The 18,344-nt window shown below is 34.6% G+C and overlaps 1 protein-coding gene across 1 annotated transcript in view; it reads left to right on the top strand.

Annotated features, from left to right (window-relative positions):
- LMBRD1 (LMBR1 domain containing 1) overlaps positions 1 to 18,344 on the top strand; it is a 77,795-nt gene that overhangs the window by 50,744 nt on the left and 8,707 nt on the right. The window contains exons 10-14 of the mRNA XM_006089324.2: positions 8,292 to 8,356; positions 8,698 to 8,800; positions 9,562 to 9,666; positions 11,796 to 11,945; positions 13,210 to 13,288. Coding sequence (XP_006089386.1) covers positions 8,292 to 8,356; positions 8,698 to 8,800; positions 9,562 to 9,666; positions 11,796 to 11,945; positions 13,210 to 13,288 — 502 coding nt within the window. The remainder of the gene's footprint in view (positions 1 to 8,291; positions 8,357 to 8,697; positions 8,801 to 9,561; positions 9,667 to 11,795; positions 11,946 to 13,209; positions 13,289 to 18,344) is intronic.

The following is an 18,344-nucleotide window of genomic DNA, read 5'->3' as shown; positions in this document are numbered from 1 at the left end:
GCATTCCAGTGCATATCTGTGTCACAATTTGTTTATCCACTTATCTGTTAGTGGATTTCAGTTGTTTCCACTTTGAGACTATTATGAATAATGCTGATGTAAACATTTGTGCATAAATCTTTGTGTAGATATGTGTTTTCATTTCATTCATTTTTTTTCTTGGGTAAATACCTGAGTAGAATTGCTGGGTCTAATGTTCAATATAGGTTTAAGTTTATAAGAAACAGCCAAAATATTTTCTAAAGTGGTTGTACCATTTTGCATTCCTATAGCAATATATAAGATTGCTAATTTCTTCATATTCTTGTCCACTGTTTGCAATCATTTTCCTAATGGATATGTAATAGTAATTTGCATTTCCCTGATGACTAATGATATTGAACATCATCTTATATTCTTATTGGCTATCTACTTATATATCTTCTCTAAAATGCTTGTTTGGCCATTTTAAAAATTAGGTTTTTGTTTTATGAGTGAATTACAAAAATTCTTATGTATTCTGGATCAAGTACTTTGTCTCCTAATTTATGGCTTTTTTGTTTTGTTTTGTTTTTTTAACACTGTCATTCAAAGAAATGTTTTTAAAGCCTTTATAGAAAACATTTTATCCTATATTTTCTTCTAGAAATTTTATATTTTTAGCTCTTGTATTTAGGTTTGTGGCCCATTGAAAATTAATTTTATGGGATGGTATGACCTACGGGTCAAGGCTTATTTTATTTTCCATATGGACATCACCATTTTTTTCTCAAGACTATTCTTTGCACTTTGAATTTCCTTGGCAATTTTGTCAGATCAGTTGTGAGGGTCTGTTTTGGACTCTGACTTTGGCTTCATTGATCTATATGTCCTTATGCTAAAACTTTATTACTGGAGCATTCAAATCAGTCACGAAATCAAGTAGTGTAAATTCATCAGTTTTGTTTTCCTTTTTCAGAATTGTTTTAGCTGTGCATAACCTTTGCATTTCCATATACATTTTAGAATCAACTCATAATTTCACAAAACACCCACAAGAATTTTTATTGGTGTTACTTTGAATCTATAGTTAAACTTGGGGATAATTGATATCTTAATATTGAATCTTCCAATTCATGAACATATCTTTTCATTTATTTATGTTATCTTAAATTTCTCTCAGCAGTCATTTGTAGTATTAAGTGAATAAGCCTTGCAAATATTTTGCTAAATTTATCTATAAGTATGTCTTTATTTATATTTTTACAAATGATTTTGTTTAATTTTAATTCTCAATTATTTGTTGCTATTATGTAGGGGTTTGCTTTTATACATTGTACTTGTATCATGCAACCTGGCTTAATATTAGTTTCTAGTAGTTTTATAGATTCCTAAGGGATTTTTAAGTACATGATCAGGTAAGCTGCTAAAAGATAGTTTCACTTTTTTCTTTCAAATATAAGATTTTCAGTTGCTTTTTTTCTCTTACTGCACTGGCTGAAACCTCCAATACAGTTTATTATTTATTCATTTTGCTGTATAAATGTGTCATTCCTGAGTACTGATCTAAATTCTTACCTATCTTTTTATTATCTAGTTCTAATTTAGGAATAATTAGTAATAGGGATTCCTGAAGGGAATATCTGGGGATACAAAGTTACTGTTATGTATTTGAAGGGTTAACATGAATGCCAAGAGAAAAATGCTGCTTTTTTTGCTCAAATGAAATATGAAAATAATTTATTATTCATTACTACTGTGTTTGTCCACAGTTGATATAATTCAGAAATAGGAAGCCACATGCTATTAGTGCTTTTTTTTAAAAATAATTCTTTATTGTTGGAAGTATTACATATGTCCCCTTTCCCCGTACCTCCCCATTGACCTCCTAGAGTCCTCCTCCCACCAAGGCCTTCACCACCCTATTGTCTGTGTCCATGGGTTATGCATATATGCATACAAAGTCTGTGGTTGATTACCTCCCACCCATCCACCCTCCCCCGCCTTCCCTCCTAAATTCCGCACTCTGTTCTATGCTTTCATGTCTCTGGATCCACTCTGTTCATCAGTTTATTTTGTTACTGAGTTTCCACATACGAGTGAGATCATGTGATACTGTCTTTCTCTGACTGACTTATTTCATATTGGTGCTTTTAAACATTAGCATCTAAGTAGTCCTAGTGGAAGAAGGTAAAAACAGGTCCATTCACCCCTTTTCAGTGCTCCATATATACTGAAGATGATTTAAGACTGGTGAGAGCCCTAGCCGGTTTGGCGCAGTGGATAGAGTGTCCAGCAGCAGACTGAGGAGTCCCAGGTTCGATTCCAGTCAAGGGCACATACCTGGGTTGTGGGCTCAATCCCCAGTTGGGGGCGTGCAGGAAGCAGCCGATCAATGATTTTCTCTCATCATTGATGTTTCTCTCTCTCTCTCTCTCTCTCTCTCTCTCTCTCTCTCCCCCCCTCCCCCTCCCCCCCTTCCTCTCTGAAATCAATAAAAATATATTAAAAAAATAAAAGACTGGTGAGAAACTCCTGATACAAAGTTTCTTTGACGTTATCATCTAAAAATTTTGTAGTAGTAATGCCTTTTACTCTGTGCTATATAATCCATGTTTGATGTATTATAAGATGTATTAAATTTGGAAATTTGAAAATGCAAAGGTTGAGTTATATACATTTTTTTTCATAAACCATCTCCATTGCCCATTGATCTTGTGATTTCACATGGCCATGTACTCCTTAGGAGGTGCACATGTCATTTCAGAAGCACGGGAATTCAGTGCATAGACTTATATTCTTAATGGAATTATATCCTTAATTTTATTTTCATTATAGGAATTGAGTGAAATAATGTATGCTCTTCATTGCCTTTTGATATAAACAGCTCAAAAAATTGCAGCTGCTATTGTTATAGTTCTAAAGTTAGGATTTTTCAACTTCTTAAAAATACTGTCATGTAACTCAAGGGAGAAAATTAGTTTTGTGTTGAAGACATAAAAATAGGCATCTAATTAGAATAAGTTAATGGCTCCTTAAAGCAGCATTTATATATACTACTGAATATATTTTTAAGCATAGTCTAAAATGTTCATTAAATATTTTATTAAACTTTCCTCTGACAGGAGGGCATAGTTTGAGCTTGTGCAACTAATTGGCCTTGGTAACCTATAGATTCAATAGGTTTTAAATGTAATTTGAGGATATCCCTACATATGGGAACTTAAGAAAGCATAGAAGCAGGCGTGGAGATTTTACTATATATACACCTCTTATTTTACACACACACACACACACTCCTCTTGTATTTGCGTACAAAGTTATAAATTCATGTCCATAATTGTATCACATATATTTTTTCAGACTTTTATATTGTGGTAAAATATACATAATATAAAATGTATCATTTTAACCCTTTGTAGTTTACATTCAATGGCATTAAGTATATTCACAATATTGTGCAAATACTTACTAATTTCATTCACTGTTCATTTCCAGAACTTTTTTGCCATCCTGAACAAAAAACACTGTACCCATTAAATAATAGCTCCCCATTTCTCCCCATACCCAGCCACATATCCCCTAATGACCTCTCTTCTGCTTTCTGTCTCTCTGAACTTGCCTATTCCAGGAATGTTATATAACAGACTATACTATACTTGTCCTTTTGTATTTGGCTTATTTCACTTTGCATAATATCTTCAAAGTTCATCCACTGGTAGATGTATCAAAATTCTATTCCTTTTTAAGGCTGAATAATGTTCCACTGTATGTATATACCACATTTTGTTTATTCATCTATCTAATGGTAGAAATTTGGGTTGTTTTCAAGTTTTGGCTATTGTGAATAATGCCATGATCATTGGTGTACAAGTGTCTGTTTGATTCCATGCTTTCAGTTCTTTTGAATATCTATCTAGAAATGAAGTTGTTGGATTATATGGCAATTCTGTGTTTCACATTTTGTGGAATCTACAAACTCACAGCAGCTGCGCATTTCACATTCTACCAGCAGTGCACAAGAGTTCCAATTTCTCCACATCCTTGCCAACACTTACTTTCCATTGTTTTGGTAACAGCTCACCTATGGTTGTGAAGTGGTATGTCATGGTTTTGATTTTCACTTCCATAATGATTAGTAATGTTGAGCATGTTTTCATTTGATTGATGGTCATTTGTATAATTTCTTTGGAGAAATTTTATTCAAGTCCTTTGTCCATTTTAAAATTGTTTATGTTTTATTGTTGTTGAGTTATGAGTTCTTTTAAATATTCTGAATGTTAATCCATTACTAGACATATAATTTGCAATATTTTCTCCCATTCTTGGGTTGTCTTTTCATTCTGTTGATAGTGTCCTTTGATGCACAAAAGTTTTTAATTTTGATGAAGTCCAATTTTTTCTTTTGTTGACTGTGCTCTTTGGTTATATCTAAAAACAATTGCCTGTTGGTACATGCAGACCCCAAGAAAAACCCTGAGACTACCTCCATAAATGGAGGGCAGGGAAAGACTGAATAAAGAGGCTGGCCACTCCATTCCAGTAATGAATGGAGTTTATTAAGGGAAACTCACATACAAGGCCTGTCTTGGTGGCTGCAAAATTAGATGAATCCCCATGTCACTTGACAGGTGCCAAAGGATTGTGTAGGTTAAAAGGGGGGAATAGTCACTGGTACTAGTACATGAATACTACCAGGTATAGGAAATTATATGCTTGACCAGGTCAGAACAACAACCTGTTTCTGGAGCCAGCACATAGCAGGAGGTAGGGAAAGGGTGCTGATGTATGTCACAATAAACATCAGTTATAATCAGTCTCTAAGAGGGGTTTATGGAAAGCAACCCGCTTCTGGCCAAGATCCAGCTTGTAGATAGACAGCTGTCCTGTTATAGAACAGTCTCTTCTCCACATTGCCAAGTCCAACTCCATGAAGAGTTTTGTTCTAAGAGTTTAATAGGTTTAGGTCTTATGTTTAGATCTTCTATTTTTTACAAAATGTATGTTTTTATTTCAGAGAGGAAGGGAGAGGGAGAGAGAGAGAGAGAAATATCAGTGATGAGAGAGAATCATCACTTGGCTGCCTCCTGCAAGCCCCACACTGGTATCAAGCCTGAAACCTGGGCATGTGCCCTGATTGGGAATTGAGACATGACCTCTTGGTTCATAGGTCGTTGCTCAACCACAGAGCAATGCTGGCCAGGTCTTTTATTTTGAGTTAGTTTTTATATATGGTAAAGGAAAAGGGACCAATTTCATTCTTTTGCATATAGATTTCCTGTTCTCAGCACCATTTGTTGAGAAGACTATCCTTTCCCCATTGAATGGGCTGGGCACTCTTGTCAAAAATCATTTCACCATAAGTATGCTGGTTTATTTCTGGGGTCTATTCCATTGGTTATAAGTACATCTGTGGGCCAGTTCCAAAACTGTTTTGATTACTGTAGCTTTGTAGTAAGTTTTGAAATTGGGATGTGTGAGTCATGTAGTGATGGGTTTTTATGTTTTTGCAAAAATACACCATTGTGATCTTAATAGGGATTACATTGACTCTATAGACCACTTTCAGTAGTATTGTCATATATATATATCCTAATATGCAAATAGACTGAATAGTGGAACAACCGAACAACCGGTCGCTATGATGTGTGCTGACCACCAGGGGGTGTACGCGAAACATGGTGGGCATTGGCAGCAGGCAGCAGAGTGTGGAACATGGCGGGCGTCAGCCGCAGTGGGATGGTGGAGCAGATGAGCGAGGGGGCGTCAGACCAAGGCAGGGCACCGGTTGCTGTCATTGGGGCGAGCCTCTGGTGGTTACTGAAAATTCTTTGCTTCTGCATGCCACGGTCCTGCCTGACACTCACACCTGTTGCCAGCACCAGCCCTGCTCGCACCCGCTGCCAGCACCCGGCGCCGGTCCCGATTGCTTGTCACCATCAGCAGGTGTGAGTGGCAGCTGCCAGCCTCAATTGCCCCTCAGGGCTTCTCCACTTCCCCCTGCTCCTGAGGGGCGATCAGGGCCAGCAGCTGCCTCTCGCACCCACTGCTGGTGATGGCCCCGCTTGCACTGGCGCTGGTCCTGATCGCTCAGTGCTGTCAGTGGGTGCAAGTGGCGGCTGCTGGCCCCCATCGCCCCTGAGGGCTTCTGCACCTCCCCGTGCTCCTGAGGGGCAATCAGGGCAGCAGCTGCCACTTGACGGCGCTGGCCCTGCTCGCACCCACTGCTGGCGCCAGCCCCAATTGCTCTGTGCCATCAGTGGCAGTGGGAGCAGGGCAGCCAGCAGACAGGGAACCAGTGGCCTCAGCGGGAGGGGCCAGGTGGGGGCATGGAGGATGGGCCGAGACCCGCCCCTGTGCCCACCGCAGCTCGTGGCCCACAGTTCCTTTCAAGGTGCACGAATTCATGCACTTAGCCCCTAGTTTAACAATATTAAGCCTTCTAATTCATGAACATAGGATGTTTTTCCATTTATTTGTCTTTCTTCCTTTCTTTCTGCAATATTTTATAGTTTTAAGTATATATCACGTGCCTCCTTATTTAAATTTATTCCTAAGTATTCTTTTTGATGTTACATAAATGGAACTTTCTTAAATTCCTTTTCAGATTATTCATTGTTAGTGTACACATACTTTTAAAAACATGTTTATGTTTATTTATGTTTATTTGAAGAAGATCCAAAATAAAGAACTGGTAAAATTTGTAATTCAGGTTGCCCCACTTCTTTCCCAACCCTCCAACAAATAAACAAATCTAAGCATAACTAAATTTCATAAGGTAAGCAAGCAGTGAAATTTAATTTTATTACACAGACAGTGTGTAGTTGTTTTGAAGGTCTGTGAGAATATTTAAAATTTTTTTTACTTATTTCTGTTATCCTAGCATCCACTGAAATTGAATATGAATTATGTTTAAAGATGTAGCAGATGTCCTTCAGATAGTAGTATTTAAGGCATGTGTGGTTTTTCTTTATTATAGGCCACACTACGTTAGAATGCTTAAAGGCAATGACGGACTCTTTCTAACTCTAAAGTAGGATTATTAAATATTTATTGGAAGGATAACTACCCACTCCAAAGTTTTACTTGATCATTTTTTTATTTGAGAGGTACATTTTGGGTTATAGTGTAGTGCTTCTTAATTTAAGCTAACTTGATTTGGATGTTTTTTGTTGTTAGTGATTGAGTGTTAGAGTTCATGTAACCTACAAGGTCTTTTGTAGATTGCCAGGAACTTTGTGATATGAATATTGACGTTTATGTAAGAGTAAATCTACTTGTAGGTGTCTAAACCATCTTTACATTAGTGCAGCAGTGAGGCTCTAGTCTAGTGCCTAGAAAAGCTTGGATTGGGACTTGGAAATCAACGGCTGATCAATACAACATTGAACTTATGACCAACAACAGTATAACTCATACCTGAACAAAGCTTGCCTAACACATGTATTTTTCAGTAATCATGGACTTAGCTTTGTGAATTCTTCAGGCTAGCTGTCTCTGGAACTTGAGATGTCAAGAACAAAAAGCCTAGGTTATTAGTAACATTGGTTTTACCCCTTTTTTATTCTGAAATTTTATTTCTTAGGAACCTAGTTCCAATAATTGTTTTGCTTATTTTCTACCTTACCTAATATAAAGTTTAGACATTAAAAGGAAATATGTCCCACCAATTACATTGCTTAACACATTTCTCTACAGAAACATGATTTTACATGACAGTTTTTTGGTGCTACTAGTATTCTATTTCAGGAATATTTTCAGTTATATAGTCTTTTCTGGGCTATGATATAATTTTTTACATATAATTGGCATATACAATATATATGTGTATATAAATGGTACATATATAGGTGTGTATATGTATATTATGTATATATATGTACATCATTATTTCTATGGGAAAATGTTCCAAATTCTATATTTTAACAAGTTAAATATAACCTGATAAGTATTTTGGTTTTGGTTTTTGTGTGTGTACATTAGTCTTAATGTAGTCCTATTAGTCTTAACTTTTCAATTAATTTTGAAGTTTATGTGTATAACTGGATATAAATAAACCTTTTATTTGACCTAGCAGAGTCTCATTTGTTTACTTATAGATGAAGACTTTCAAATGCTTTGTCTGTTTTGTGTATGTTCTCAATCTCATCATGGAAATTTAGATGACAAATGCCTAAAAATATATACTAAATTAAAATCTATGTTAGATCATTTTGGTTTGATCATGGTCATATACCAGCAACTCATATTGAACATAATGGTTTAAGCTTTTAATGTCAACTTTTAGAACTATATTTCAATGACTTTATTATTATTATTATTTTTGCCTTTAGATCATTTGGGGAATATTTTTCATCTTAGTTGCATTGCTGTTTGTAATTTCTCTCTTCTTGTCAAAGTAAGTACACTAGACACATTTACTAAAGTACATATATAAATCCTACGATGTTACACATTTTCCATGAATAATTCTATTACTGTAATCTTTTCATCTTCAGTAGCCATTTTACTTGAAGTGTTTTATAGCATTGACTCAAAGAATGACTAAAACGTTTCAATAGTAGTTAGTATTTCTTTATTCTTTATTAATTGACCAATATCTGTAAGATATTTAAGTGACGTTTGTTTTTTGAGGTTTGCTTTGACTCAGTTGATTTTGAATGCTTAAGTTATAAATTAACTGAAAATTTGGTCATATAATATGTAAACATCACTATAATTTTTATTTTACTTTTTTAGTTTGGATAAAGCTCTTCATTCTGCTGGAATCAATTCTGGTTTCATAATTTTTGGAACTAATCTGAGTAATCCACTGAATATGCTTTTGCCTTTACTACAAAGAGTAAGTCAAAAGAACAATCATTTTATATTCTAGCACATATTCTTACAAACTGTCAAATTATTATGTTGAAAAACTTGATGCCGGAACCGGTTTGGCTCAGTGGATAGAGCGTCGGCCTGCGGACTGAAAGGTCCCAGGTTCGATTCCGGTCGAGGGCATGTACCTGGGTTGCGGGCACATCCCCAGTGGGAGATGTGCAGGAGGCAGCTGATCGATGTCTCTCTCTCATCGATGTTTCTGACTCTCTATCTCTCTCCCTTCCTCTCTGTAAAAAATCAATAAAAAAATATATTTTAAAAAAAAAAAAAAAAAAAAAAAAAAAAAAAAAAGAAAAACTTGTTAATACTTGGCAATATATGCTTGTGCCCTCTGCTGATTTGGCTTTTTATTTACACATGACTTTTACATTGATATGTTGCTTTAAGGATTATTATATTGATATATTGCTGAACTCTTAAGGTAAGCTTTTTAAGCAATTCCTGTTTTTAATTTTTGATGAAGTTTTTTATTCATATTTAAATGTAATTTTTAGCTTAATTTGTTATAGGATTTTTCTTATGATAATGGTACTAAACAATTTGGTAATAGTTTGGTAATTGTTTGGGGGGGATTTATTTTTTATTTTTATAGTAGCCTGATTTAAATCAGGGTTGATATTTTAAACATTTGCCAAATATAAATAATGACGTTTCAGTTAATTTTATATGACTTCTAAAGCCCTGTGTGTGTATTGAATTTAATTTTATCTTTCTTTTTTTCAGGTTTTCCCTCTTGATTACATTCTTATAACAATTATTATTATGTACTTTATTTTTACTTCAATGGCGGGGATTAGAAATATTGGCATATGGTTCTTTTGGATTAGAGTGAGTATATATTACAGTATTATTACTTTGATTTTGTACATACTCTTTATTATTGAAAGTTATATTTATAATATAGAAGTTTTAAGTACGTTGATACTAAAAGTGATGGAAAATTAGCTTTTTTACTTTATGCTAACATAAAAGTGCTTTTGTCTGGAGCATTGGTTATTACCTAAACAGGAGTGATTTTGCCCCCTGGATACTTTTGGCAATGTTGGAAACATTTCCAGCTGTTACCATTAGGGGGCGCAATTAGCACCTAGTGGGGAGAGGCCAGGGATTCTGATAAACAGCCTGTAGTGCACAGGGCAGCCTCAGACAACAAGGACTCATCCCGCCCATAACCTCACCTGCGCCGAGGATGGGAAGCTCTGGTCTAGAAGTTATATTATTTTCCTTAATGTTTGGCTTCATGGAAACACATTGAAGCACAATTGGATACACTGTAGTTCAAAAGATGGTCCTTCCTACTAGGAGTTAAAGATCATTATATGATTAGAGAAAGGGTTTTTTCTTCTTATGTTCATTTTGAGGTGAATTAAGAATTTTAAAATGAAGCTGTATCAGATAGAGACTACTTATACCTGTGAGTACAGGAAAAACCATTTAAATAGTGGCTTGAACTAATGAGTGACTTCTTGCTGTGGAAAAAAAATCTGGCATTGGTTTAGTAGCTCAAAAATGTCAAACCAATATCTCTGTAATCCTTTTGGCTTCTCCCTCATTATTGTAATTTGACAGCTGCAGCTCTATTCATCCTGTCCACGTTACATAAGGAAAAGGTAGTTAGGAGGAATGGGTGACACCTATAATAAAACAGAATTTTCCCAGAAATTGCCAGTAGACTTTGACTTTTCTTTGATGTTTAATATTTTATCACTGCTAGCCACTACTAGGTGCAAGGGAAGCTGGGAAAGGTAAAATTTTAGGTGATTATATCATCATCCCATCCAGAACTGGAATTCTATTACTCTATGTTATACCACAGTCCAATAATAAAACAGGTGGGTGGTACCTTATTGCTAAAATGAAAGTGTGCTTTGCCATTGAAGCAAGCTACCCAGTTCCTTGTATTTGTTAGTATATGTTTTAGTTTTGCTCTGGTATAGGTACATATGAGAATATATAGTCATATTATCATAAACTAGATTTTATGACAGTATGAGGATGTTGAGTATTTCATAGAAATGAATATTTATAATCATGTGATGTGTCTGTTCTTGTGTATTATTATATAAAACCACAAATAAATACTTATAGTTTAAACTAATTCTAATTTTTAGATAGAATTAGAGGTAGTTCACAATTCTTAGCTCTATGAACTTCTTACAGATGCTATTGTGTAATAAATTTAGAATGTTTGTCTGGAAACAGACCATACAAATATTGATATATTCTCTGGGTCCTGAGTTTTTCATGAATAATTTAAAGGTTCCTTTGGATATAGATGCTTTGCCATGATCTATATTAATAACAGCATAATATGCTAATTAGACCGAACAGCCGAATGACCTTCCAGACATCCTTTCAGACGAAGCCGCTGTGGCGGGAGCTGAGGCAGAGGCAGTTAGGGGCAATCAGGCAGGCAGGCAAACAGGTGCGATCACACAGGCAGGCAAGAGTGGTTAGGGGTGAACAGGCAGGCAGGCAGAGTGGTTAGGGGCGATCATGCAGGCAGGTAGAGTGGTTAGGGGTGATCAGGCAGGTAGGCAGGCGAGTGGTTAGGAGACAGCAGTCCCGGATTGCAAGAGGGATGTCCGACTGCTGGTTTAGGCCCAATCCTGCAGGATGGGGCCTAAACCGGCAGTCGGACATCCTCTGACGGTTCCCGGATTGCGAGAGGGTGCAGGCCGGGCTGAGGGACACCCCCCCCCCCAACCGTGCACAAATTTCATGCACCGGGCCTCTAGTTTTGAAATAAACAAATCTAAACCTGAAATCTGTGCAGGGAGAAAATTGTTTTTACCATCCTTATAATTATTTGGAATGATTAAGAATTCTTAGTATTTATTTTGAAAAAAGAAATGGTTGATTAAACTGTGTTCATTGCCCCTAAAACATGAGCAGGATTTAGTGCCCTACAAATAAATATATTGCTGAAATGTTGTTACTGTCTTTTTTCTTTCCAGTTATATAAAATCAGAAGAGGCAGGACCAGGCCCCAGGCACTCTTATTTCTCTGCATGATACTTCTGCTTATTGTCCTTCACACTAGCTATATGATTTATAGTCTTGCTCCCCAGTATGTTATGTATGGAAGCCAAAATTACTTAATAGAGGTAAGTGCAAAGCTTAAAAATTCATTATTTAGATATTTTAAATATACTGATATTTTAAAGCAAATTTTAATTTATGAAGGCTAGGATAAGATATGAGTTCTTCAGATTAAATTTAACTTTGCTAAACCTGTTTTTTCCATTTTTGAGCATATTTATATTTGTTTCTTACAAGTTCTTTTTAAAAATGACACACTATTCATTAAAATATTTTTTAAATGGATCCTATGATGCTAAGCTACTGAGCTTTACATCAGAACTTTAATAAAACCCATAAGATTTCCTCTAAAATAGCATTTTAAGTAAATTTATTAATATAGTTCCCCAAAAAGTTTTGGTAAGAAAAATATGTCTGCTCATCAGTACTATGAATGCCACAGAGATGCTTTATAAATATTTTATTTGTAGGTAACTGGGTGTTCTCTTACCTGTAACACTGATTTCTTGATGTTGATCTTTCAAAGGCAGCTGTGGTTCCTATTTATAATTGGGCAGCTAGTTTGGGTTTTTTGACAATTTAAAATATTTTGGCCATATCTGATTCAACCTTTGTTTAGTATTTTTTCCTTTTCCTAAAATACCTTATTCTACTTTCTGTCAATTCAAATCTAATCCATGTTTCAGGGTCTCGTTCAAGCCTTGCTTTAATAGAGTCTTCATTGTTAAGATAGTCTGTTCAGATCATTCCTTTTTTTATCCTGTACTTTATCCTCTATTCTTTTTTACTTTAACATGTAGTGAGGGACAAACACATCTAACTAGCACATCAAGCCCCCACTCAATACCCATCTATAATATTGCTAAGGTTCATTGAATAAAGTTCAGTAATAATGTGGGAGGAGCAGTCATGGTGGAGGTACAGGAATGACTTGAGTTTGGGAAACACAATACTAGAAGATCACCCGAATCATAAATATCACTTCTTATACTTTTTTTGTTCTCTTCTTGCCTCATCCCCAGCATGTAGTTCACTGGGTCATGCTTTTTAAACATTTTTCTTTGAATGAATGAAGATCGTGCTTTTCCATGGACCAACGATATCCTTTTCTTGCTTCACTGTGGAAAAATAACTGGTTTCTTTCTCTGGGAAGGAGTTCTGTTGTTCAACACAGGACCCAAGGATTGTTGCAATAAAATCTTCATGTTAAGTTTATCTTAAAACTTACTATTTAGAGTATTAGTTAGATGTAGTTTAATAGAAAACAGAGTATAAAGTTATTGTGATTACTTTGGAATCAAAATATGATTTTTAATTTTCATCTTTCAGAGCAATATAACTTATGATGATTATAAAGGCAACTCAACCCTTTCTGTGCCAAAGAGATGTGATGCAGATGCCCCTGAAGGTAAAGCAACTCTTACAACTCTAAGAAAGTATTCCTTACATTTTGCTGTGTTCATTGTGTGGTGCATTTGTTTAAAGGAACTTTAGCAAGAAGAAATTGGTAAGTCTCTTCAGTAGAATTTCTTGATGATATAATGATTTTAATTAAGGAAAAAACCATTATAAATTAGTTGCTTAGGAAGTAATAAAGGTAGGTACAATTTATCACATTTACTAATGTAAGAAGCCATTCTTAAATGTTTTTTCTTTGGTGGAATTCATAATTTTTAGGACCAAGATCAAAAGTACCTGTGACCTAAAACAACTTTTAACTCGTCCAAACCTAGTCACTTTAGTTAATAATGTTAACGATAATAGCATTAACTTTTAGGAACATATAATTGCGTTCCAGGCACAATGCTAAGTATTTCAAGTGTATTCTGAGAAAAACTCTGATCCTGTGCTCCTAACCTCTATGTATTTTTAGAGAATCACTTTCCCCCCACTATTTTCTGTGTGCTAAGGTGATTATTTTCCCTTTGAATATTATAATATTTTATCCTGATTAAGGATTTCAGATTTATTCCTTCAAAATTTATAGGGTTTTTTTCTACACTGCTGTCAAAATGCTTTTATTTCAGGGTAAAGTAATATGTCAAATATAGTATATTTCTTCATAAACCATTCATGGGTATCATTATGAAAAAGATAAATTCTGAGTTTTTTAGTGAGGCCAACTATAGAATTTGATGGAGTAACAGGAATAGGTAAAGAATACACGGATAGCCCAGAGGAAGAAGTAATTTACTCTACCTGGAGGAGATCATTGTGGAATGGAAGTCAAAAAGAAACCGGAGCTTCAGGGTTAAAGATTTATCTGGTATGTGTGCACCTATAGAAGGCTTTTGTAGGCAGAGGGACAAAACACACAGATAAAATGATCTTAAACTCTATGGGTGTATGTTCAAGAGAATTTAAAACATTGTTTTGTTTTTTAAATTATGCGGTTAGGGCAGCCGTGGGCAAACTATCCTGCCATTTGAAATGAATAAAACTAAAAAAAAAAAAGACCGTACCCTTTTATGTAATGATGTTTACTTTGAATTTATATTAGTTCACACAAACACTCCATCCATGCTTTTGTTCTGGCCGGCCCTCCGGTCCAGTTTAAGAACCCATTGTGGCCCTCGAGTCAAAAAGTTTGCCCACCCCTGGGTTAGGGTATTGGAGAGAAGGAGGAAATGAGATTGAATAATTAGGATCAGGTCACAAAAGGTCTTGCAAAATAACTAAAGAGCCAGTAGTTTTAAACAATTAAGTAGATGTTATGATCTGATTTCTTTTCAGTAACTTAATTATACCAGTTATATAGAGAACAGATTTGCGAAATTGAGACCATAGCATAGAAGTCTTTTGTGAGGTATTGCCTGGGAGAGCTATTTATAATAATCCAAAATAGATGGTGAAAGCCTGAACTATACAGTGGTCATGAGGGTGTGAAATGAAGAAAGAAATTTGTGGGTTTAATTTGAAGAATTTCTTATTGCTTGGATCTAGAGCAGTGACAAGGGAAATAGAGAGTTCTAGAATGGCCCTCTTGTTACTGTGTAGTTTGGTAAATTTCAGTTTAACCAAACAGATAAAAATTCATACTAAGATTAGGGAAAAATGTAAGAAATGATTAGTTGACTTGGTATGTTTCAGGAACATTTAGGTGGAGATTTTATAGGCAATTGAATGTTTATGTAAGGAATTTTGAGAGTTGAGAATAAGAAGAGCATGAAGACTGGAACTCAGACGAAAATCTAAGTGCAAAGGAGGTACAGAGAAAAGCTGTGCAAAAATGCTAATGATGGAGATAAAAATTAATTATATTGAATAAAAAGGAATATAAAGCAATGACTGAGTTTACATTAGTCTTCATAGGAATTCTTAATAGAGATTGAGAAAGATTGGATGGAAACTATAGAAGGCATTCAGAGTTGAGGACATTTTTTTTAAGATTAGGAGAGACTTAGGGATGGTGGGATAAAACTAATGGAGTGGGAGTGGTTGAAGAAAAATACCAAAGGTTGAATGGTGGACCAGTATCATTCATTTCTGGAGGAGAGGATATTAAGAACACAAGACAGAATGCTTTCTGTAGATTGCAAGGAAGGAAGCAATGATGGGACTCAGTGAGGGTGGGCAGGAAGTTGGCATTTCTGGATGATTGTCTCAATTTGCTATGAAGTGTTAAGCTTAGGTCATCTGCTGATAATTAAGTGGGCACAAAATTGAAAAAAAGTGTCCAAAGGTTTTGATAGACCATGAAAGTGAATAGAAGAGGAATCTGACTGAAGATATATGTCAAGGGACAGAGATGAAATGATCAATTTGTATTTTTGTTGTACAGATCGGTACAACTGGTATGATTATTGTCCATCAATGCTTATGTTGTCTGGGGAAGGTGGTTGAAGAGTGAAGTGGGATGGAAAACAAAGGACAAGCTGAGAGGTAGAGAATAAAGTGACCAACCTCAGAGTCCAGAATGCATAGGGAATAAAGAAGAGGCTAAAACTGGGAGAAAAGAGCAAGAGAAGGGAACACAGATATGGTAGGGATACCTTTTTTTTTCCCTGAAGAAATAACAGTAAGATATTTCTAGGATAAATAATATACTTGATTTTCCAGTTCTACTTTTTAATGACGTTAGGCCTAGAGTTTTTACTTTAAAATGTGCATACACATAACATAAATATGGTTGATAATGAAATGCTTTGGGTTGTCACTTTTAGCTAAATGCAAATAGAATGAAAAATTAAATGTTGAGTTGATTTGTAATATTTTAAAATAAGAAGGCAGTGATCCTGAAGATCTAAAATTATTAAGATTCTGTTTCTTAAATTACTGTACTACTATTGAAACTTTAAGCAAAAATACAAAACAAAACAAATAAAAACAAATCGAGATTTTGGAATTACCTCACATTTATGTGAGGCTTTAAGAATGCCTTTATATTGCTGAACTGAGTGAATTTGTGTAGCATAGATCAATAAGTGTTAGTCAAGTGATATACTTGACCATGACATTTTTATGAATCACATTTAGTATTTTTCTTTTTCAGTCCAATCTAATTTATAGTGCTTAAAATGACTCGTTTTGAACTATTTAATATTTTTCTTAAACATTGTAGTTGACTTGTCCTTTGAAATGTTACTTTGCAGTACAAAACATACCCTTTAGTTTTGCGGATTTGATTTATACTTTCAACCTTTTTCTGTTCTCAATCTAATCTCCAAATTTAATTTTACCTGTGCATATTTGGAAGAGAATGATAGAAATATGATCATTGAATTTGGAGTGTCAGGGTACATTTTTTAAAAAGAGAATGCTTTAAATAAAAATAATGATGGAGAAAAATGAAAAAGCAAATTAAGGCATGGGACTTAACACATGGGGTGGAGATGGGGTGGAATGTGTGGTGATGGACTGGTGTGGCAATATTTATTTAAAGGCGAATTAGTGACATTGTGACATTTTGGTAGGAACATTTGATTAAAGTAGATGATGCTATAATATAAGTTCCTCAGGCATTCGATGACATCTTTGTTATGTGTTTATGGCAAATAACAGAATTTTGGAGAATAATTTTAAATTTAGAAACAAAAATTATAATTTACAGTGTTATACATAAAATTATTTCTAAAGCAATGATTTCTATAACTACATATATTGACCTATCAATTTTAAGTACATTTTAGAGACTTTTAAAGTAATATTGTGTTCATATTTGGGGTGGTCTGGCATTTATTAAACATAAAAATATTACTGAAACCCTAGTTTTAGGTATTTATAATATGTATCATTCAAAAGAGAGTTATTCATATAAAAATAGTTTAGGTTCTTTGTGTTTAAAATAATATCTTAAAGAATAGAGCAATTTAGCAAATTTATAAAGAATGCCTATTATACTATATTTGCAAAGTTCTCTTAAAATGACAAATTACTTAATTTATTTTGACAGGTAATGCATAATTTATATATTAAAACTGAATCAACTGAGCAAATTAGAAATTATTCTAAATATGTCATTACAGCAAAAGGACCTTTATATTCATAGTTTTATGTTTTAATTGCTACTTAATCTAATTTGCATTAATACACAATTTATGTGTTAATGTGAATAAAATGGTTTTAAAACAAGTGTTATTAAAAGTAACATAGACATAATTGAGTCAAAATAGGAAGATGGAAGATCACTGTTCTTAATGGACAAACACAATAGTCATTGTGAGTACTGGGATGGATTTTTGGAAAGAGAGAGTGTGTCATAGGAAACACATATACAGTCCCTACCTTCTGAAAGCATACCGTCTAATGCAGCGGTTCTCAACCTGTGGGTCGCGACCCCTTTGGGGGTCGAACGACCCTTTCACAGGGGTCGCCTAAGACCATCGGAAAACACATATATAATTACATATTGTTTTTGTGATTAATCACTATGCTTTAATTATGTTCAATTTGTAACAATGAAAATACATCCTGCATATCAGATATTTACATTACGATTCATAACAGTAGCAAAATTACAGTTATGAAGTAGCATCGAAAATAATTTTATGGTTGGGGGTCACCACAACATGAGGAACTGTATTAAACGGTCGCGGCATTAGGAAGGTTGAGAACCACTGGTCTAATGGATTTGGATATGAAAATAAATAATCGTAATAGAAGGAAAAGTAAATAGCAAGTATGTTTAAATTATAAACAAAGTACTGTAGGAAATAAAAAGGGAATAATGATTTATTCTGCCCAGAACATTATAGCTGAGCCCAAAAGCATAAGTTAAATCTAAATAAGTAAGCTGAAACAACTGGAGGATATTCCAAGCAGAAAAGGAACCTGCATTAACAAGGCATAAAGACATATATACTTGCCAAGTTACTATAATAAATGTGGTGGAAGCTTTGAATATTTGGGGAATACAGTGAAGGACAAAGCAAGATAATATGTTTCTGAATGATCACTTCAAAAAACTCATGAACCCGGTCTTACTTCTGTTATCTTAAGTTGCTTACCTTTTCTTGAAGTAAACT

Source organism: Myotis lucifugus, unplaced genomic scaffold (genome assembly GCF_000147115.1).
Source record: "Myotis lucifugus unplaced genomic scaffold, Myoluc2.0 scaffold_59, whole genome shotgun sequence".
Taxonomy (NCBI): domain Eukaryota; kingdom Metazoa; phylum Chordata; class Mammalia; order Chiroptera; family Vespertilionidae; genus Myotis; species Myotis lucifugus.
The sequence above is the reverse complement of the archived record's forward strand: the minus strand, read 5'-3'. Positions and strand labels throughout refer to the sequence as shown.